Source organism: Staurois parvus, unplaced genomic scaffold (assembly GCF_062004578.1).
Source record: "Staurois parvus isolate SC_StPar_1 unplaced genomic scaffold, SC_StPar_1.0 ptg000014l, whole genome shotgun sequence".
Taxonomy (NCBI): domain Eukaryota; kingdom Metazoa; phylum Chordata; class Amphibia; order Anura; family Ranidae; genus Staurois; species Staurois parvus.
Window position 1 is genome coordinate 3,093,213 of NW_028317810.1, and position 24,232 is coordinate 3,117,444.

The following is a 24,232-nucleotide window of genomic DNA, read 5'->3' on the forward strand; positions in this document are numbered from 1 at the left end:
CCAGGTTCTTCGACACAGACACTAGGAGACATGCCAGCACCACATCACAGCTTGATCTTATAGGATTCCCTGCTTCACAGCTTAATCATCCCATGGATTGTGTTTGGAAGCAAACACTCTACACATATCTTTTTACACTTGAAATTGAGAGTGCGATTAACATCAGTGGGGTTTATTCAGCTATTAACATTCATAGCACAGATCACATAAAAACAAAATATAGAAAGATGCAGAATATACTGAAGGACAACATTTTCAAATGTGTAGTCTAGCAGGAGCCAGAGACTTTAATCATGTTCCATTTTTTACCTGCAGGTTTATTCAGTGCCTTATTGAACCTCATGATTATTGAAAAAAAATAAGGTTTTCACATTGTGATGAACATTATTCCTGCATGTTTAGAGCCAGGCAGCTCAAGCAGTGTTATCTGCAGACAGATCAGGGGCATTGGAAAACTTGAAAACTATAATAAAGTTATAGTTGGGTTTAAAGTGGTTCTAAACCTCAGACATTAAAAAAACATATCCCTCTATAGTGTGTACTTGTCTTAATCAAGAGTATTACGTGTCACTTCTGTCTGCTGCCCTATTACTCTGCTATCTGCAGGAGTCACTTCTGATTTCTCACATTTTCCTGACACCAATAAAAAATGGTGACAGGGAGGGACCTCCAGCAGATTGACAGCCTCAGCTCTGTTTCTGTGAGCTGTGTGGAGGAAGGTGTGCCTCTTCCCTCCAATCTCAGAGCTCTCCTCACTGAGCTCTGCAGAGTGTAATTTCAGCTCTGCTCCTTTTTTTCTGAACTCTAAGACAAGCTTTATAAATTCTGGGCTTTGGTTGGATGTAGAGAAGAGAAGACTGCAGATAAACGTGTACAATTTATGTAGAAGAATTTGTTTCATCTCTGTGTATCAGCTGAGGCTGGTAACTTCACTGGGTATATGTAAAGTTTTATAACCACTCTAGGCTATTTAAATGTTTAGCTACTTTTTAACTTATCTAGTAAAGCATTGAATATACATTTATGTTAAAGCAGCCTGGAAATTTTTGAGTTGTGACAAAAAAAATAAACAAACAATCTCATGCCTCACCATAAACTGCTCTTCCAGCAGGTAAGGAGGCCTAAGATTTTGAAGCGAGTAGTCAATCTTTTTTTTAGCCCTACATAATCCAACCACACACTCTAAAGATAGCAAAATGTATATCATTCATAGTTACGTAACCTTTTAAAATGCAATACTTGTTTAGAGTTAGAAAAAGAATGTAGGTAAAATAACTCATGCAGCTTAGCAAAGTAAACTTTAAAGGGTTGATTCACCTTTACTAAAAAAAACTGTCTATGCAGATAAGGTGCATCTGTAAAAAAAAACAAACTGCACCTCTGACTAAACTTAACCACTTGCCCTCCAGAGGATTTACCTCCCTTCCTGACCAGGCCATTTTTTACGTTATGGCACTGTGTTACTTTAACTTACAATTGCGCGGTCATGCAACGCTGCACACAAATGAAATTTATGTCCTTTTTTTCGCACAAATTGAGCTTTCTTTCAGTGGTAATTGATCACCTGTGCCGTTTTTAATTTTTTGTGCTATGAAAAAAAATGACTGACAACTTTGAAAAAAAAACAATATTTTTGACTTTTTGCTATTAAACATGTCCAATAAAAATTTTTTAAAAATCGTCATAAATTTAGGGCAAAATATATTCTGCTACATTTTTGCTAAAAATAAATCCCAATACGTGTAAATTAATTGGTTTTCATGAAAGTTATAGTGTTTACAAATGGTAGTATATATACAGGAATTTTTAAATTTTTTTTACATTTTTTGCTTGGTGGTAATTCCCCTCGCGCGCCCCTACCCGGAACTTCAAAATCACGTGTGTGTGTATTTATATATATATATATATATATATATATGAGTTTGCGCACCTGTGCTGCCCTGTAGCAAGATTTCTGCTATAGGATGAATGGGTAGTGGTTAAATAATGCCCTTGCTATAGGTGTGGGTCATTTACTTACCTCCTGAAGGCTGTCTGGAATACTCCCAGAACATTGCTAAATGAGGCCTAGTTGTTACTGCTCACCTCCTCCATCACAGGAGTGAGCTCTCAAACACTGAGCTCAGAGCTACTGTATCAAGGAAGAGAAAGTGCATGTAAGGGGGTCTGAACCAGAGAAAAGGCTCACTACTGTGATGGAGGAGGTGAGCAGTAATGACTAGGCCTCACTTAGCAATGTTCTGGGAGTATTCCAGTCTTTAATTTTCAATTTGGATAAAGTAATGGAAGGTTAAACAGGACAAATAGAGAGGGTAAATATACCTATTTGGGGACAAACAGCAATAACAACCTAATAGGTGTTCTAATACCTCTCCACACTATCCAAATTAGAAAACAAAGTTTCTCTTTTAGTTATACTTTAAGTAATCACAAAATATATTTACAAATATGTCAAATATTGAATGAAATTAGTATCCAAAATCACATACATATAAATACCCTTCTTCCACCAATAAAAAGACAACATTGTATTTGTTGTTGGTGGAAGAAGGGTATTTATATATATGTATGTGATTTTGGATAATATTTTCATTCAATATTTGACATTTTGTATTTACTTAATTTAACTTGTTCTTGATACACCACATGTCCTGTGAAAGCAGCTTCCCTTTGACTGGTATTATAGTCACCTTTTTTCTTTTGTATTATTACAAAAGAAAAATAGTCAGGGACCGCACTGACTATTTCTACAGTTTACACCAGTTTATTTTTTTTTATTAGCAATAAAAATTGACAGGGGTTCTAATTCTTCCCCACTGTATCCATCCCACTGGATATTGCATGAGATAAAATACCACATGGTTTCATAAGAAAAATTCTGCATATTTCGGAAAAATACCGCATGCAGTATTTTGGAAGTGTTTTTAGTGAATGCCAAAAAATGTTTTGAAAAACACTGAGCAGTATTTTACCACATTTCTTAAAGTGGTAGATACCGCTTTGTAAATCAAGCCCACTGAAGGAGCAGCAGCAGACAGATGAGGTCACCTCTTTCCTCCTGTCAGCATGTTCTTAGTCAGCACGTGTATACGGCTGATTGTCTCAAAGTAATGATCCTTCCTCTACCAGTCTCTGGAGTTCTGCTGTGCAGCTGATTACAAGAGGCTAATAGCAAGACAGATATAAAAAATTACCTTAGTTGTATAAAAAAAAGAGTGATACAAGAGTGATACACAGCTACAATAATTGGTGTTTCTTCAGGCTGCAGAAAATAACTTCATGCAATTAATATTTACCTTAATTTAACATGTTACAATTGAACCGGCCCCTGCACCCCCCAATCCCCCCTGTGACAGCTAGCGGGGGATCCTCCCCTCACGCCAGCTGTCACAATCTGAAGAAAAAAGCAGCTGTGTGGGGCTCTACCCACCCGGCCGTGTCATCCATTCACAGTGTTCTGTGAATTAGAAAACTACAAGTCTCATCAGCCTTTGCGGCTGTCGGCTGGTAGTTCTTAATGAAGTACCACGGCACCTTTGAACACTGTGGTAGTTCATTCTCTCTTCCATGCAGTGTGTATCTGCCTGACCATAGGAGGTGCGAGCAGGCAGATGCACTGGCAAGTCTGCAGGCGTCCTGCATGGCACATGCGATATCCTGATTGCGAGTGCACGGCTGTACAGGCTCTAAGTAAAATAAATAATAAATACACATTTTTGTACCTGCAAAAAGATGTGCATTTATTATTTTTTTTAAAAAAAGGTGATCCTTTAATAGAGATCAATGTGGTATCCCCTCACTGCAGGCTGCAGTCTCCTGACTTTTTCTGCTAAAGCCAACTTCAACTTCCACCAGAGGAAGTGGACTTGGGAGACGGGTTCCTCATTCAGACCTTTGCAAAACCCCTCTTCTGTCTCCTAAAAGCTATAGATTTAAAGTCCTATTTAGTTTTTAAGAAGCCTGCAGGCACATTGACTGCCAAAGTATCTGCAGCTATTTTGAACGACATACATGGATAACACAGAAAAGAGGTATGCAACCTTCGCCATTCTATCTGTTGCAGAACAAGTCCCAAAAGGCATTGTAAAACTGAGATGCACAGGAATGACCCCCAGAGATAGACACAATGGGATTTGTAATTTCACCACAGCTGGAGTGCCAAACGTGAGTGACATAGAATGAACAAGACATATGGTTGATTTTAATTAAAACATTTAGTATTATATCCTGTGAATTGAACATTTAAGTATGCCGATCAATCCTCGACAAACTTTATTTCTTAGGCCAACGCATTTAAAATCAGCATAAATGTGTACCACAAACTGCTGACCTCATCTCCCAATCCTCTTCTCATCAACATTATAAAAATACCAAGTAAGCACCACTGACCTTTTACTAGGACAGACTGATACAGTATATTTGAACTAGATCATTTCTATCACTTGTCCACCTGCCTCTCCCTGCAGAATACAGCTTTCTGAGAGGTTGCCTGTTAAACACTTCAAGCTGATGATAAACAGAAAAGTGTTTTTTTTTTGCATAAAAGAACAACCCAGAAAAAAACACAACATACAAACACAACACAAAACTTACTTGGATGCCGTTTCTTTATCATACTGACACCGTAGGTCCAGGAGCTCCCTCTGCGTTGTTTTCAGTGCTGTACGACAAGGCGAAAAGACATTGGATAAAACTGCCATTTTCTTACCATTAGGGAAGAAATTAATTAATACCCTGGTGAATCACAAACATCTGGTTCAAAAGTAAATTACAAAAAATATATAACTTTATTTTTATTAAGAGTACAACTTTCCAAGATCATAAAAGGAAACCGTAAAGAATTATAAAACATTATTAAAGATAATTTTTTTAAAGCTGCTTATATAGAGCTGTCAGTTAACGACTCTTGCACAAGCAAATAATGCTACATTTTTTTCTGATCTGAACACAAATGCATTGTTGTCTTGGGCACAATGCACATAGCTGTGTAAAGATCAGTAAAGCAGCAATGAGTGCACTGTAAAATAAAAATAGAAATATTTACATTTGAGTGCAGTATTTTAAATGCATTAGTGTGTATACATAATCTTTACAGAATATTTTACTCTGAACCTTTCTGTCAACAAGATTCTGAATATAAGGGCCCTTTCACACCTAAGGCAGTAGGATGCAGTTGGCTACAGTTGGATGCATTTTGTACTGCATTCCAACTGCATACACAGTCCAAAATCCATGCTATCCTATGGGCATAGTTCACACTATTGCATTGCAGTGCAGCACAGTGCAGAAAAGTGCTGAATTTTTGCCACACTACAAACAAGCCAAAAAATGCATGCAAATGCACTGCAACACATCACAGTGCACATAGAAGCCCAATGGAAGAAGAAAGTGACCTTACAGGTCAAATGCAGATAGAAAAGCATGCTTCAATGGCATGTAAACATGCGTCAACTGCATGTAAAACATGTAAGAATGCACATAAAATGCATGCATGGGTACAAAGAAAAAATGTGCAGTTACGTGCAGTTTCTGGTGTGCATGGGTTCTAAACATCAGTAAATTATGTCCCCATACCAGAGGCCTAAAGCAGCTCTTTACATATTACTGTACATTCACACACAGGACATTATCTGTCCTCAAGAAGCTTACAATCTAAGATCCTGATCTCACATACATACATATATACATACATATACTAGGGACATATTAAGCTGGTTGTAAATGTTTCATTTTTTTTTCCATTCAATTGCGCACAGCAGGTAAGTATGCATAACATGTTTATTATTTTAGGTAAAAAAAAATAATGCCTTTACAACAGCTTTAAATGTTTTCCCCTTTCAGAGCTCCCAACTGATACTGCAGCTGGCGGCTCTAAATCCTGGTTGTCATTGATAGCTGGTGTCTCCATTGATGATCAGGAACCAATCAGCATGATGATCAGTTATCACTATGCCAGCTACTGCATAACAACATTTAGCTTGCACATGAACATTGCCATTTTCCAGCAGTAGAGTTTCTTTGCAGGGCTACATGGTTAATGCTGTAATTAAATTACTGTATTTTCTTGTTCAAATATTTTATTGCCATTTTAACAAGGGGGAAGAGAAGGAACATTCGAGATAGACATTTCTCAAACATAAGATTATAATAATAGGCATCAATGATAGTAGTCTTTACAAAAAAAAAAAGGGGAGAGGAGGGGAATGGTGAATTGACAATATGACAGTTTTAAGGAACATAAGATGGATAAAGCTAATAGCTTAGGTACATACAAAATTTTAACAGGTAAATAGGCGCGCTCCCCAATGATTTGTAGAGGGATCATAACATAGGTGTGTAGAGTTATACAGGATGGTTAGGGGGAAAAAAAAGGGGGGGGGTGGGTCAGGGAGGTCAGAGGGAGAGTGGGGAGGGGTGAGAAGGGGTAAGTGACTCCACAGTTAGCAGCAGTAAATGGAGGAGTATGCGAGATTGGTAGGAAATGGTACCAGAGTAGTATGGAGTATTTATCACGGGTTAAGAAGTGAGTCGTCAAAGTTTGGCGGGAGGAAGCACTCTACCCAGGGGTTTAAATGACTGTATTTTAAATCAAATCTAAATAAATAAATTCAAATAAAAATTAAAATGTTTTTTGTTTTACATTTATATTGTTTTAGTAAAACAGTATGCCAGCCTTATAGCATCTTAAAAAATATAAAAATGATTTAGGTATGCACATTAGTAATAGAATTATTGCCAAATTTATGGATGGAGGCTGATGCTACTTAATTTGACCTGGGCAACTAGGTTATCAATGACCTCTGAGAAGTGTTATATTGTACAGTAACACACACCCACCTGAATGAAGAACTTTGATCTTTTCCTCAGCTTCACCAAGTCTGACAGCCAAAGTTATCTGGGCTTCCTGCAACCCTCTGAAGAAATAGAAAGATTAAAGCCGAGACAGTTATTGCCTCTTTCACACTGTAAGTGCATAACAAAAGAATAAAAAAATACAGAAATGCATATGACTTGCACATAATATTTTGGGCTTGTTCACACCATGTGCAAAGACCTTCGTTCTTCTAACACAAGTCTCTGCAAGGAGACAAAACATGTTTTCTATTTGCCCTGTTCCTACCACAATGCTGGAGTCATGTGATTTTTTTCTGTGCCCAAATATTCAACAAAAATGGCTCTGCATGGGGCATTTGTATTTTATGTGCCCTTTTCACACCACAATGTTTTAGTTGTTTGTTATTTTCTGTGCAGAAAAATGCATACATGTTGCACTTTTCTGCACAGAAAAAAAAACACATGACTTCCGTCATGTGTTGTGAACAGAAAACAGTTATGTTCCTTGTGCTTCTGCAGAGACAGGTGTGAATGAGGGCCTATAGTGTCTGTAAATTCTAACAATGAACTTCTCCTATTTGCTTCTTTGTAGTCTATTACATTAAGCATTGAAAGTATTTAGTTATCTCTGTTCAGTAAGTAAAAAAGATTAAAACAAACCTGTTGATCCTGCCAGAAATCCAGTGAGCTTGTAACTTCCTGTGGACAAGCTGTGCAGCATTATCCCAAGCAGACCTACCTGCCCTACACAGGTTACCTTGGAAAACTACAGAAGCCCTTATGTCATGGCGATAAGGAGAGAGGGTGACAGCACTGCTCCTCCATAGGTAGAGTACAGTGAGCAGGCGGTGTCACCCTAGGACAGGAGCTGTTGTACTGCAGAATCACTAGGTGACAATAAAAAAAACCAGAGAAAACTAATGCAGTCACCACATCTAAGGACTGGTAAGCTGCAATTTATTACATGTTTTTTCTAGGGTTTTCTGCTTGTGTGCCTGAGGCCTTAGCAGAAACAATCCTGCCTTTAAAGCCATTTTCATTTTTTTATGCCTTTTAATGCAGCTCCACTTCAGCCAATGTGTCCATACACAATGTGGAATTTACAGCATTCTGGGGCAAAGAAAAAAGTCCCAAATCTGCATTTACAGAGAAGCTTACTGGCATAATTTACATACATGCATGCAAATAAACATGCACATATGTGCTTGAACTAATTCAAGTGGTCATAATAAATGAAAATGACGACCTGCAGTGGGAGTTTATACTTATGCACTTCTAAATGTGCCAAACACTTGAATTTTCATCCAGGAGTATTGTAATATACCCATGCGATGAAACCCAAAACCAAATCTTTATGACTATATCTATATATATATATATATATATATATATATATATATATATATATATACATATACAGTTGCAAGAAGAAGTATGTGAACCCCTTGGGATTACGTGAAGTTTTGCATGAATTGGGCATAAAATGTGCTCTGAACATCATCTAAGTCACAACAATAGAAGAACACAGTCTGCTGAACATAATACTACACAAACATTAGATGTTGCCATGGTTTAATTGCACATAACATGTAAACATTCACAGTGCAGGGAGGAAAAAGTATGTGAACCTTTGGACTTAATAACTGGTTGACCCTTCTTTGGCAGCAATAACCTCAACCAAACGTTTCCTGTAGTTGCAGATCAGACCTGCACAACGATCTGGAGTAATTTTGGAGCACTCCTCTTCACAAAACTGTTTCAGTGTAGCAATATTCTTGGGATGTCTGGTGTGAATCACTCTCTTAAGGTCATGCCACAGCATTTCAGTCGGGTTGAGGTCAGGACTCTGACTGGGCCACTCCAGAAGGCATATTCTGTGCTGTTGCAGCCATTGTTTTGTTGAATTACTTGTATGCTTTGGGTCATTGTCCTGTTGCATCACCCATCCTCTGTGGAGCTTCAGTTGGTAGACAGATGGTCGTACGTTTTCCTGCAAAATGTCTTGATAAACTCTGGAATTCATTTTCACATCAATGACAACAATCCGTCCAGGCCCTGAGGCAGCAAAGCAGCCCCAAACCATGATGCTCCCTCCGCCATGTTTTACAGTGGGGATGAGGTTTTGATGTTGGTGTGCTGTGCCTTTTTTTCTCCACACATAGTGTTGTGTGTTCTTCCCAAACAACTCAATCTTGGTTTCATCTGTCCACAGTATATTTTGCTAGTAGTGCTATGGAACATCCAGGTGCTCTTTTGCAAACTTCAAACGTGCTGCAATATTCTTTTTGGGGTTCACATACTTTTTCTTGCAACTGTATATATATATATGATATATAGATAGTTCTTGGCCTGTAATATGCAATATTTAACAGGTGTTCAGTATATAAATCCCTCATTATTTATGAAAAGTAGAAATATTTGGCATGCATCAGTGTTGTAAGCAGTATGTAAAATTGATGATGTCCTAACTCTTGTGAATAAATACAACAAAAAATATTAAGAAAGCAGATTATGTCAGAATAATGTACAAAATGGTATAAAAGTGAGCGCTCTTGAAGGGTAAGCTGCTGGCCACTCAAGGTAACCAAGTGAAAACCCTAATAAAACTTCATAAAAAAATAGTGCAGCGATATGGGTATGATGTAGGTCAAAGCAAGACTAGAAGTCAAAATATCTAAACGCACAATAGCACGTCAGTTAAAACAAGACTAAAAATCAAAATGTCTAAACGCATAATATCACATGCATTAAGTCAAGGCAAGAAAAAAATAGTTCTGTGTTTTCATTAGTCTTATAAAGTGCTTTTCTTATAAAACCGTGGTGTTGTTCCAAGTAATATAGGGGGATTGTGCACTCACCAGATGCACAATAAAAATGTGCATTGAACAAAAATCCACAGAAACTTCCTTCATGATCTGGTCTGGAATAGGGGACGTTGTCCTCCCTCTGGATGATTGGTCTGGTCAGGGACACCTGGAATGAATCCTCCCTCTAGGTGGGTAGTGATGGTGGGAACCCTCAGGGTGGTAAGAAGAAGATTCAATAGGCTGGAGGTCCTCTTAAGGGATAGATGGATGTAGGTCTCCTGGGTGTAGGATCTCCCTTCTCCAAAATCACGATGGATGCCAGCACATGGAGCAGCACAACCTCTGAGGAAAGTTATTTATTCCTAGCTCCTGCTGGATCAAACATCTTCAAGGATTTTGGAGAAGGGAGATCCTACACCCAGGAGACCTACATCCATCTATCCCTTAAGAGGACCTCCAGCCTACTGAATCTTCTTTTTACCACCCTGAGGGTTCCCACCATCACTACCCACCTAGAGGGAGGATTCATTCTAGGTGTTCCTGACCAGACCAATCATCCAGAGGGAGGACAACTACCCCTATTCCAGACCAGATCCTGAAGGAAGCTTCTGTGGATTTTTGTTCAATGCACATTTTTATTGTGCATCTGCTCCTGCTGGATCCAACATCTTCAAGGATTTTGGAGAAGGGAGATCCTACACCCAGGAGACCTACATCCATCTATCCCTTAAGAGGACCTCCAGCCTATTGAATCTTCTTCTTACCATCCTGAGGGTTCCCACCATCACTACCCACCTAGAGGGAGGATTCATTCCAGGTGTCCCTGACCAGACCAATCATCCAGAGGGAGGACAACGTCCCCTATTCCAGACCACATCCTGAAGGAAGCTTCTGTGGATTTTTGTTCAATGCACATTTTTATTGTGCATCTGGTGAGTGCACAATCCCCCTATATTACTTGGAACAACACCACAGTTTTATAAGAAAAGCACTTTATAAGACTCTAATGAAACAACAGAACAATTTTTTTCTTGCCTTGACTTATTGCATGTGATATTATGCGTTTAGACATTTTGATTCTTAGTCTTGTTTTAACTGACATGTGCTATTGTGCATTTAGATATTTTGACTTCTAGTCTTGCTTTGACCTACATCATACCCATAGCGCTGCACTATTTTTTTATGATATGTCAGAAAAATGTCCCTTTTTTTCTACCCAAAATTCATTATATGCATGGGAAACTTCCCTCTACCCTACTGCCCTATTGCCTAAACTAAAAGATAAAGCCATTAAGTGCCTGCACTCAATTAAGCCAAATCATTTTTCTCATCTCACAAACGTTTTGAACAGCTAATATGAAAATATCAGGACCTCAAAATGTGGAGGACCCCATCTGAGGTCCTGAGCCAGAAGTGGCACACCCAGCTGCATGTCTTGAAGAAAGTCTGACCAGGGCATGGTTAGAGTGGTTACAGTGTAATAAGTAGATGTATAGTGAAGAAGAGTAATGTCCTTATAATATTTGTCATTTAACCAAAGACACGCCTGGCAAGATCCATTGTCAAATATTGATGTACTTCCAAGAATTAAATCATGTATGCCTAACTATGACAGTCAAGTGACACTTAACCCCAGTAATTGCACAAGGAACCAGGAAGTAATTAAGTGAAAGGCATTAATAGATGTCATAATGATAATAATTGCTCATAAATGGTAATGTTTATAATGTCATGTGCCAGTTATAGCACAGAGGACTTATATATTACAACATCTCCAGCAGATACTGATCCTTACTCCAGCTTTGTTACCACAGTATACAGTACATCTCATTTCTAACACCACAAAGTTCTGTTTCTTAGCTCAAAGTATATATCCATACATCATCAAAGGCAACATAAGCTGCTTAAAGTGAACTTTACAAGTCTGCATTATAAACCCCAGACATTTCACATTTTATAGCAGCAATATATATATATATTTAAAGCTGAACCTTTGAAAAATTCCAATGAAATAACTTTTCCCAGGATCCAATAAAAATTACTTTGCCTAAGCTGAAATTATGTTATCAGTCTGCTGCAGGCAGGAACATTTTGTACCCCCCAGTGATCACCAACAAGTTTTGCCAAGTCCAGTTCTGGAATAATGCTACTTCACTGGGCTGTGTGAAAGTTTCAGCATCACTGGGCATCCAATAGTTGAAAATCAAGATGCTGTCAGCGAAAGAAGCATTAGAAAAGATAGGTATAATGGCAACAGCAGCAAATACAGAGAAAATTTGCCATTATGTACATGTATGTTGTGCATACCTGCACATCATTGCAAGTGTTAGCAGAATTCCCCCCCAGTTCCACTTTAATATGAAAAAACAGCCCAATCTCTACAGTTTTATAAACACCTTCCCTGGCTATCTTAAGTTTAAAGCTAAACTCAAATATGCTTATAGTAATTTATTTATTTTATTTATTACAAGTACTTTTATAGCGCTGTCAATTTACGCAGCACTTTACATATATATATATGTATATGTACATATATATTGTACTATCACATCAGTAATAACAATTTTGGCCAATCTGCGTATGTGATGATGTTGACATGGAAAAGCAGCTTCATAGATTGTGAATGCCAGATTTAGCAGGGAAGAAGCCTGCAGGAGCAAGGTATACGGTAAGTATTCCTCTCTGTTATATACCCCCAGGCTAAATGTGCATTAGATCCTTAGTATATAGGAGACTGGGACAAGGGCACAGGTAACTAAATTTTATTATAAGCTGACAAAAGTTCAGTATTAACTAAGTTTTTTTTAAAGACCATATTTTCAACCTATTGCTGATGAAGTGGTAGTTTTTACTTATGTGTACTCTGATACAGTATGTAATTTAATTGCAGAATCTTCCCTCAATAAGTACCCTTGATGAACAACTGTCAAAATAAAATCCGTTACGCGCTGTTTCCCAAACCTGTCCTCCAGTCTACTAGCAGTGCTTGTTTTGCAGGAGCCCCATAGAAGAATATATGGAGTAGTAACTGAACATCTGGTGTTGTGTGTGAGCAGCTTCCCCTCTGCACACTGACCACCTCATCACCATCCCTCCTCTTCACCTCATCCACTCAGAGAACACCTTGTATTCATTAAAAAAAACCAAGGCATTCTATGAATGGTGGCAGTGCTAAGTGAGTATCCCCTGTGGTCAGTGTGGAGAAGAGAAGCCGCTTGCATAGGACCTGGACAATCTCGACTATTATTATAGTAGCGCCAACTACAGTGATTTAGAGCTTCTTCCATGGCCTCAGCTTAAAACAACTAATACCCCTTTGGTCACATTTAAGTAATTAAACACTTTAACAGGACAATAATGAAACCTGTGCTGAGAGAAATATGTAGGCATTACCAAATTCATCCCTAAAAGCTAAATGTCTGTTTTTCGTGGCACCTGAACAACTTCAATACTTTCATTAACCCAGAATAAGTATGCACATCAAGACTTTTGATTTCACCTTCTGCATGCTTGTTCAGGGTAAATGGCTAAGAGCAGGTTTATGATAAAATTGTCTCTCAATATACTATAAATCTGCTACAAACAGCTCTTATTTTTCCACTCAGAAACAGAGAATATTCTGATCAATATTTATTTCTTCTGAACAGTTTACTTTGTTTTGCATGTAAGCAAATAGATGTAATAGTAATACAAATAAATTCAAAGATTAGGGCCAATTATTAGGAAAAAAGGATAAAAATCTAAGTCTAAGAAACAAAATGAATGAAAACAAACATATTCAAGTGGAACTGTAGACAAAACCTTTTTTGAGGGTTAGATGGTTAGAATCTTTGTTAGCTTGTTATTTTTTTGTGTCCCCATTGGGCAGACTTACTCTCACTTTCTATAATGGAGATACAGCAGAATATTAGGGGAAATTCTGCCTTAGACAGTTGTCAGAGATATTCCTCATCTTCTGTTCTGGTGACAACTAACAAATTTTAGACTTCAATTCAATTTCTGTCCCAGTGACAAGGGTTTTTAAAAAAGTTAGAAAGTGAAATTGAATCTGCCATACTGGGACAATGACAGCGACATCTGACAGAAGTTCTGGAACTTCCCTAAATAAAAGCAGAACAAAAAACCTAAAGGTTTTGGGTGGGATTCCACTTTAATTTCCAAGTTATCAGAACTTACAATTACAGTTAAAATCAAACTAAAAGCATTCATTGATCCATTTACCTGTGTATAAAGTCCCGGCTATCCCAATCCAAGACTACCCACTTCCAAGAGATGTGACCAAGTTGATGTATTTAATCTAATTTTGCTCTGCAAGTTCCTCCTTACTCAAACACATTTTAATAAACTCCTGATCTATTTGCTTACAATCCTGCTAACCCCCCTCCCCTGTTGTCCCTACATTAATCATCTTCAGGTATTTAATTTAAACTGTGTTTGCACTTCCCAGCAAGCACACAAACCAGTTATTAGTTGTGTTAAGTATTAAAAAGTGATTTATTAAAAGGCGTCATAGAAGATTTGGAGAGAAAAGATATATTGTTCATGCCCAATTATCATCGTTCAAGGATTTTCCCCTAAAAGCAATAAGTTCACATAATAGACCACATCAGGATACAAAAAGAATGAGCTTCAAAACAAGGGACAGGTAAATCTAAAACAGCATGCTGATACATAAGATATGATTACGGAAAGAGTCACTGCATTTCAGTTAGAATATCTTACTGCAATGGTAACTCAGCCTGCTACCCAGGGTCCCCTAACTGCCCTGACAGTCTTTAAAACTGTGAATAATTAGGACTCTCTATAAGGTACTATGGGAAGATTTACTAAAACTGTTCCACTCAGAATATGGTGCAGCTGTGCATGGTAGCCGATCAGCTTATAACTTCAGCTTGTTCAATAAAGTGTTCACAATAAAACCTGGAAGCTGACTGGTTTCTATGCAGAGCTGCACCAGATTTTGCACACTCTAGCTTTAGTAAATAACCCCTACGTGTCTACAACAAAAATGTTTTTTTTTCCCTGTGTTTGAGCATTATAAAAATCACAGTAAAGATGGCTGAAAATATGCTTGGTCCAAACTCTCAAATAGTGGGGAACACTCTGAAGTTCATACAGCTCTGTACAGTGCAATGGCTCCTCTTTACTTTTTTTTTTGTTAAAGTGGCCGGATCACCATGTGAAAACGGGAAAAAAAAGACAAAGAAAAGAAAACTGATTCAGCCACTGCATCTAATGATTGGTAGGCTAATACATTTTTGGTTTTGGGTTTATTACTGCTTTAACCCCTCGACGCCGATGTACCACAAATATGCAGCCTCACAGAACTGGGCTTTTTTCCATAGGGCCGCATGTTTGCGTACCTGTCTTTGTGCTGGGAGCACACCGCACAGAGCGCTCCCAGAACAAAGACTGTGGTGTCACTGAGAGCCCCGGGTCCCAATCGTTAGAACATGTGACTCCCGATTCCGGGTCACATGATCGCTATGATAGCCTCTTATTGGCTATCACAGTGATCAGTCACTGTACAGCCCGGCCCCCTTGTTTTTCTCTCTCTCTTTGAATGGAGGAGAGAGATACACTGCATCTCTCTAACTCCTGGCATAGAGAGAAAAAAAAATGTTTGTAAAAAAAAAAAAAAAAAGATAAAATAAATAAATATAAAAAAAAAAGAAAAAATAATAAAAAACTACCTAGATAAAGGTTTGATCTAGTTCAGTGCCAGGGTCAGTGGTTTGGTCAAGGTCAGGGTCAAAAGGTCAGGGTCAAAGGTCAGGGTTTTTTTTTTTTAATTTGGTATCAGTGTCAGTTAGTGTCAATGTCAGTGTGTTTTAGGTAGAAAAAAAAAAAAAAAAAGACAAAACAAAACGCGCACTATTGTTTCTGGGCTGTACTACGGGTACAAACAACAAATAACATACACATATATGGTATTGCTGCGATCATCAAGAGCTGGAGAATGTATTTTGGGTTGTTCTTTGGTGGTAGGTTATGGTAGTAACAAGAAACACACAGCTAAATAAAAAAAAATTATTTTTTTTTACTATTTTGGGCCAGTTTTCCTTTGATAATAAAGAAACCATTTACCACCAAATGAAAGCCCAATTTGTCCTGGAAAAAAAACGCGGTATAATTCACCTGGATGTACAAAGTAGTTGTGATGATATGTACGGTTTTACTAACACATGTCAACGTTACAAAATTGTGCTTAGGCATTTAGATTTGTTTTACCCTTAGGTGTGAAGGGTTTAAGGACCAACACACTGACATAATTACATTGATAGAGACCCATGTGGTGGGACAATTACAATGTGACCCTGGATAGGCCACACACGCTACCCATTCTCAGGGAGTTTTTATATTCATAGCCAAATCAGTGCATTTTAAGCTGTTGGAGTCAATTTCAGATCTACAGGGTATATATGTCTTCTTACATGCTCTGATATTTGGCTCGCCATTGTTCATTTTGGCCTATTATATCCCTCCTCCCTACACTCTGCAGTACTCAACAACAGATTTTCTTTTATGGCACACCACCCTTTCATTCCTGCTATATGGCTGGGTGACTTTGTTATGTTTTGTTAAACATAACAAAACAGCCTGCACAAATTGGGCACCACACCTACACATTCAGCTCCAGATCACATGACTAGGTTTTCTCAATTCTTAATAGATTTTGCCATTGTTGACTCATGGAGATATAAGTACCCCACTGTAAGAGTCAACTCATGCTTTTACACCCCATGATCCAGTATGTCTCGCACTGAATTTATTTTACTGCCCAAGACTTTATTACCCCAACTATTAGGTGTGGGGTTTTGCCCCTGCATACTTTTGGACCACTCTTCCTACTGGGCCACACTACTAATATTAATCCGCCTACGCCCATGTGGCATCTTAATCCATTTTCGCTGACTGCCGTTCTTGATGTTGGTGAGCTAAGTAGTAAGTGAAATTTTTTTTAGTATGTATCACGGAGCCCCAAAAATTGATTTCCATAAAATGCTTCTCATCCCATCTGCCACAAAGCTTGCATACCAGGCTAATCCTCAGTGGGAGATAGATATAGGTGTCTTGGATGATGAAGATTGGGGTGAGGTTGTAGATAACCGCAAACTAGTACAGTATCTCCCAAACTGTTAGATCATCTAACACAACTATAAATACTTCATAAGGCCTACCTGAGCCCCATTCGCTTATCCTCCTCCATGGTTCTTCCATGATACAATGGGTTTTCCTATTTTTCTGAACCCCAAACATTGTGCATTGTGGCCATAACTTGACCTCGAAGCAGATTAATTTATGACAATATCTCTATAGGAAATCATATCCATAGTAAGAAAGCGGATAGCCCTGGGCTGGATGCAAGCCATCCCCCCTACTTTCCAGGCCTGGCTCTTAGAAATTACTGCTAACCTACCATATAAAAAAACCTATCTTCATTCATAGGGAGTGCCCATCTAAATATGGTAAAATCTGGGACTACTGATTGCAACACCCAGGTACATGTGTCTTGTTGTGGGCTTTTGAATCATGTCTCAAAAATATGACTTTTATCAAGACATAATATTATATGGCAAACAGCTCAGCAATAGCCGGATGCTAAGAGTTAATTTTGTCTTGGTTGAACCATCTAGCTAGAGAAATGTAATGGGTGAAGGGATTGTTTTTCTTTCCTCCTAGAGACAATACTATTTTGAAGTTCTACAGGTGATCAAACACCATTATTCAGACTTCAATAAGCAGGTAAACATATACAAGGTCTGGACATGACAATAGAGGAACCAAACTGATTGTCTGAGAGCTTACCCAAACCTTGTAGAGTGTGATGAACCAACAGACCTCTGAAACTATTACCATATACTATTGTTCACCAAGGGTGAAAGCATTAACAGTTGTTTACCATGAGTCCAATACAAGGGCCAGGCAAACAGAGAGTTTTTTTTCCCTACACAGAGAAAATGTTGATTCTGAAACAAAGGGGTGAAATTCAGGACATTTAAGTTTAAAAGTTCACTGTATATCATGACAAAAATATACTACAAAAACATATCATAAATAAGATGTCATAGACTTTAAACACCACTAAATACTCAGCAATGGGAACTATATATCACTAATTTGAGTATTGAGATGATGGGAAGTAAGATGTATTATAGACTAGCATTAGTTACATGTCTTATCAGGAAACAAACAGGATGGTACTTCAAGGAGGAATAACCGAATATACACCTATATTCCATGGTCCCTATTTAGAATAATATAGGTATCACTGCTATATCTGGATAGAGCCGTATATTTTATTCCTGAAATTACCTGAAGATTCCACCCAAGGTATGAGTCATCTCAAATGCTCACATTGTTCTGTGATACATGACCGCCACCTGGCGGGCAGGTGAGAAATAGCTTATGTACACACATTTCTCAACTAGCCAATCAGGAAGCCTGGTGGGAAGGTATCTTAGAACAATGGACTAGTGGATATAAAAGCCCATGTGCTTTAAGGAAAGGGGATCCCTCATAAAAACCTCATGGAAAGACCTGACATCTGAAGAAGATCTGCTGAATAACTACTCTTCCATCTTTTCAAACTTCCTAAAACTTTAAACCTCTAATCTGATAACTTCCTACATTCTCCCCTACTGAGAATCTTTCACTTGCCCTATATATCAGTCTAAAGGCGTTCCACTGCCAGCTAAATCCACGGGAGAGTTGCCTAGTCTGAATTCCGGGTGTGGTGAGATATTTATTTGATTTTTGTATTAATTATTTTCTCTGTTGTGTGGAATCATAAAATTACCTCAGTGTATCATAACAATATTGAGTAGTTAGATATATGTAGAAAGATACTGTGTTACTGTTAAAAATTGTTTATTGCCATATTATAAATTTTTTCATATTTCATAATTTATTGAATATTAATAACCAGAGTATCATATATCAAGGGCTTCCTTCTTGCAATCCTATGGCCACGGCTTGTAAGAATATAACCTTTGAGATATTCGAAATTATTAATTATTAATAAATTTAATAAATATCATATCATTTAAAATTGGTGATTGATGTAATTAGTTAGAGACATTATTAGTGTGTCTTACATTGGTAGGATATATTTTTGATTGTGTGTACCAATATTCATTTATCACCAGTCTTTTGCGTTTTGTGTTAATATATATATAATTTTTGTACATAAATAAATTTTTATATTTATCTATTATAAGGCAAATTTTGTGTGTATGGTACGAAATCATATTGGCTAAAAGAATTCAAGGTATAATAATAAGTGGTGATCAAATTATCAAAGTGTCCAAATTATTGGTTTATTAAATATTTGCCGTATTTTAACGGCTGGAGGCACTGTAATATTTCATCCAAGGGAAAGGGACACGCCCTTTATAAATAATATATATCCTTACATAAACCACCACAACATAAATTTGGAGGCACTGCTGAGATCCATAGAAATCGTACCATAACACAAAACGCACTGGTGATTGTATATTTGTACACTTTATCAAACATATATTTTGTATCAAAATGGCATCCAGTAATCACGGATCCACTTCTTCCAAGCATAACGAGGAAAATATGGCGGCTCAAGGCATTGAGCAAGAAGCTATGAAGCCAGCTCGGAAAGCTGCCGGTGCTTGGCAGAAGTATGTTGAAAATGAAGTAATAGATTATCTCCGCAAGAGATTAAGTTTGGGGGATAGCAATAAGGAATTTGTGGATGAAGAGAAAAAGCAGGCTATTAGCACTTTTGAGGACCTGTTCAACCAAAAGGGCCAGGTTGTTGGGTTTTTAATAGCATTTGCTGGAGCAGAAAGTGATAGAAGCCGTGACAGACTTCTCCTAGAAGCTTGGCCCATGTTATGGTTCATGACCGCTGGAGCTGCCCAGCAGACCATGACTCTAAGGGAAGAGTTGTCAGAGGCCCGCCTCTTGTTAGAAAGCAAAAATCAGGACATTGAGTCTTTGAAAGGGAAGCTTGGTCATGCCGGTGTTCGTTTAGACGAATCCGAGAAACATTATGATAGATTGGTCGGAGACTTTCGAAGTGCTCAGGACCTATATGAAAGAAACTTTCAGGAATTAAAACAACTTCAAAAGAAATATCAGGACTTAAAAGATGAGGTGGAGTACTTCAGATCAGAGAGGTTATCTCCTGTCAAAATTAAAGTTCACCCAGGGGATAAGCATGACCAGTCAGAACTTACCTTGATAAAATCTGAGCAGAAAACTCTGGAGGAGCAGATTATAAGGTTGACGGCCCAAATAAATTCTGGGGTCCAAAGACGGACCAACCCAGTCAAGCCAGAGGCTGATGAGCGGAGATACCCGCATCACAGCGAAGTATCTGATAGTGAGTCAGGGTCAGAATATAGGTCACCTCCGAAGCTTTCAAGATATACTCCAGAGCGCTCAGAAGAAAAATATGAGGTTTCATATAGGCAGGAAGGGAAATCCCAGGGGTCATTCAGGAGATATGACACCCCAAAGGTCATTAAGTTCCTGAAGGACACTGTTCCTATGTTTTCTAAGAAAGGGTCCCTTGAGATCACCGAACACATGAGAACATATGAACAGACGTTAGAGATTCTGGGCATTAGAGATGACCACACCAAAATAGAATTGCTGCCATGGGTGTTTGAAGAGAAATACCGGCAATTCTTTGAGACCTTGAGGGCCTATTCCAATCAGTCCTGGAGAGAGGTTAAACATAAGTGCCACATGGAATTTGGGCCTTATAAAACTGTAACCTCTGCCAAGGCTGCGGCCTACAATTTAAAGTGTGGTCCTCACCAAAGCCCTGCAGAATTTCTGGCTGTCCTCAGAAATGCCTATTTCCTGGCTGAAAAGGATCCCAATCCTAACCAGCCAGAATTCAAGACACTATTCTATGAAGCATTACCTGCTTACATAAAATTGGGACTTGCAAAGGATTACAGAAAGGGATGCTCTCTTGATTGGTTGGTGAGAGAGAGTGACTATTTATTCTCGATCCAACAGTCCAGTGAGGGCGGGATAAAAAGAGAACCTAAAAATAGCCCCAAGATAGTAGCAGCCACTACCGTTTCCCCTCCAAATCCAAATTTGCAGGCAGAGAAGAAATCATATGCGGAAGTAGTCCGTGGGGGTAAAACCAATGGTTCCCCTAGATTTGTACCTCAAGCCCAGCAAGTGAAGGAGGTCCAAAACTTTGCACCCCAAAACCAGTGGGTGAGAAAGGATAGGCAAAAGCCAGGAAACTACGGTAGTGGAAGTGAGAAGAATAAAAAGTATGGTAAGGGTCAGTACAGTGAGGAGAATCAAAGGAGTCAATGGTATCCTCAGAGGTTCTATTATCCTCGCCAAAACCAACATGGGAATTTTTATGGGAACCCCAATTTCAACAGGAACCATAATTATAATAAGAACCCCAATTTTAATAAGAGCTCCAACTTCCAAAGATTTCCTCCACGCCAAGAACACCCTCAAGCTCAAAGGGGGGATACAGTACCCCAGGCTCCCTTTAATAACAGGGAGACCCCAAAACCTCAGAGAGAACAATGGCGTCGGGACCAGAGCAGTAGTTCTGACTCTGAGTCTCACTACCAGTCTCGTCCAAAATACAAGCGCAAGTATAGGAAAAGGGAGAATCAACAGAATGACTCCTCTGAGCGTATTGGACAAATAGAGGCACAGATCAGCAAAATGGCTGAACAAATGGACAGGCTTGTCACTCAATTTCCATCCAATCCTTTTTTAGGAGCAGCTCCTGTGACCAACCAAGGGTCACAGAATTAACAGGCAACCAAGCCTTAAACCAACAGGGGAGGACACTGAGTCAAATGACAGGAGATGTGTGCCCCGTCCCTGACACGCCTACTAATGGAGAAGTTAGTTCTCAGGCAAAGGGGGACCATTTGTTGGTTATTAATGATTCTCCTGCTTTTCAGTGTCCATCTATTGCCCCTAATATAGTCGCGGCATCGGAAGTCATCAGGATTGACAAGCCAGACGGAGCACCAACTTCTAGTTGTGCTTCTGTCTTGAGACAGTCCAAGAATCCCACCAGGGAGGATAAGGGTGATGTGTCCACCACATGCGGTGAGATAAGAGCTAGTCATAGGTTATTGAAGGGCCCACAGATCTTCAACCACACTAATTTCATGTGTGAGCTGACTGAATCTGATGGGAGATATTATGCCACGGTGCAGGTGCAGGATGCCAGTGATCTTTCGATTGTCGGCTTAATAGACACTGGATCCCAAGCAACCATCATGTCACAGGAACATTTTGACAAAGTGGCGAATGTCATGCCCACCAAGCCGAGACTTAAAAGTTTTGACAGCTCATTGATTGGTGTAGGTGGAGACCCGTTACAAGTCATGGGTACCGCCTGGCTTAAACTGAAACTGGGTAATAAGGAACTGAGACACCCCATCATCATTGCTAGCATATCCCAGCACCACATGATAATTGGAATGGACTTCCTAAAAAGGCTGAACACCATAGTTGACTGTGTGAACCAAGTCCTGTGGTCACAGGTAAATACCCCAATTAAATATGGGAAACTTAAAACTCCCCATTCCCGACAACACTGCCACCTGGTGGAAGAAAGGCCTGGATCATTAGAAATCCATTTCAGGAACAGCCAACTTCCTGATATAACGGTTATCAAACCTGATGACCATAACCCTATCAGAAGAGATGAGGAACACATTTTTAGAATTCCCCAAGATAAAATAAAAGATATTTCCCTCCAAGATGACATCCTTACGATATCTTTTCATCAGGAGGATAAACCAAGAAAAGGGGGAGATCATACCCAATTCTTGACAGGTATTGAAAGGGTTAACAGCGACTTGTTTATCCCCATCCGGATAAATGGTCTTAATAGGTCAAAATATGCCAAACTAGATTTGAGACAGGAACACAGCTTTGTAAGCCATGGGCTGATAAAACACCTGACCGAAATGGAAATGATCCGTTTCTCCACACCTCAGCGTCATTGGATTTCAGACTCCCTTGATGACTCTGATGATCACAATTCAATGGCTAGGTGTCTCTTAAACGTCACTGTAGGAAACAAAACAGCCACCCATGTGTTCCTAGTCTTGGATAATCCCCAAACTAAAATTTATTTTGGCAACGATGTATTACATCGCTTTGCAATGCAAGTCGACCTAATTAATGACTGTTTATGGAGTCGACTAAAGGGGGACCCCGAAAAATACCAAAATCTGGACTTAGCTTTAAAATCCCAGCAACAGATGCCTTATGCTGTTGAAGTCCAGGTAGCCCAAAAGATTACAATTCCTAAGGGCATAAATAATTTCATACTCCCCATCCAAGTTAAAAAGGGACATAGACTGAAGGGGTCAGATGCATTAGTATGCCTCTCCCATAAAATGCAGGGGGAGGGACTGAACATTACACACACGCCCCTAGTCAACACACATCAATCCCCGATGTACATTTACGTACATAATCTGTCCAATCAGGACATCGTCTTACCCAAAGAGACCCTTATTGGTCTAGCGGTAGAGACTGAATATTATACCTTTGGGGTCACTAACCAGGTGATTGGACTCATCCCCGATGAATATTTGTCGGAGGAACAATTAATTGAACAAACATTCCATTCATTACCAGAGGGTATTTTCACCATAGAGTCCATTTATCCATTCGATTCTAAAGATGGCACCTGTCGAATCGAAGAGACATCAATTGTCTTTGATCACCCAATCAAAGAACAAGAGTACCCCATAGAACCTGGATGGCAGGAGAACACACACACACATCACATACCCAATGACCTCACCACGAAACTTGAAGAGGCATATGAGATAGGTCAGCCGGAAAGCTTTCCTGGATTCAAGGAGTTAGTGGAAGAGATGGTGGCCCTCGCCGACGCGTGTGCCAGTGATCTCGACCGACAATTGCTCCGAGAGCTTCTCCTTGAATTCCAAGAGATCTTTGCCAAGGATTCTTACGATTGTGGGACTACTGACCTACACATCGCTAGGATCCAAACAGATCCAGATGCCCCACCAGTATTCGTAAGACAGTATAGGTTACCATTAGCTTCCTATGAATCTCTAGCTGAGATTATCAGGAAGTTACATGAAAGGGGTATAATTCGGCCCATCCACAGCTCCTACAACCACCCGATCCTGGGTATTTTAAAACCCAATGGACAATGGCGTTTGTGCGCTGACCTCCGTCAGCTAAACAAACGTGTGTACATGTCAGGATGGCCTGTCCCATACATAGACCAATGTCTCGCCCAGCTCCAAGGATCCCAAGTTTTCACAGCCTTGGATTGTGCACAGGGGTATTGGACCATAAAGGTGAGTGAGGAAGACCAATACAAACTGGCCTTCAGTTTTGGGAATCGACAATATTGTTGGGTGAGAATGCCTTTCGGATTCATAAATTCCGGACATGAATTTGCTGTGTTCATGCACAAGGCCATGCCAGACGCCTTCGAAAGGGGGACGTTGGCATATGTGGACGATATCCTGATCAAAAGTACTGATATGGCCAAACACATTACAGAACTTCGGCATGTCCTGGGCCAATTAAAAGCAGCAGGAGTAAAACTG

At 39.2% G+C, this 24,232-nt stretch overlaps 1 protein-coding gene across 1 annotated transcript in view; it reads right to left on the reverse strand.

Annotated features, from left to right (window-relative positions):
* Positions 1 to 24,232, reverse strand: part of CUX2 (cut like homeobox 2) — a 649,623-nt gene that overhangs the window by 71,396 nt on the left and 553,995 nt on the right. The window contains exons 7-8 of the mRNA XM_089676854.1: positions 6,838 to 6,914; positions 4,594 to 4,660 (exon numbers count right to left, since the gene is read on the reverse strand). Coding sequence (XP_089532980.1) covers positions 4,594 to 4,660; positions 6,838 to 6,914 — 144 coding nt within the window. The remainder of the gene's footprint in view (positions 1 to 4,593; positions 4,661 to 6,837; positions 6,915 to 24,232) is intronic.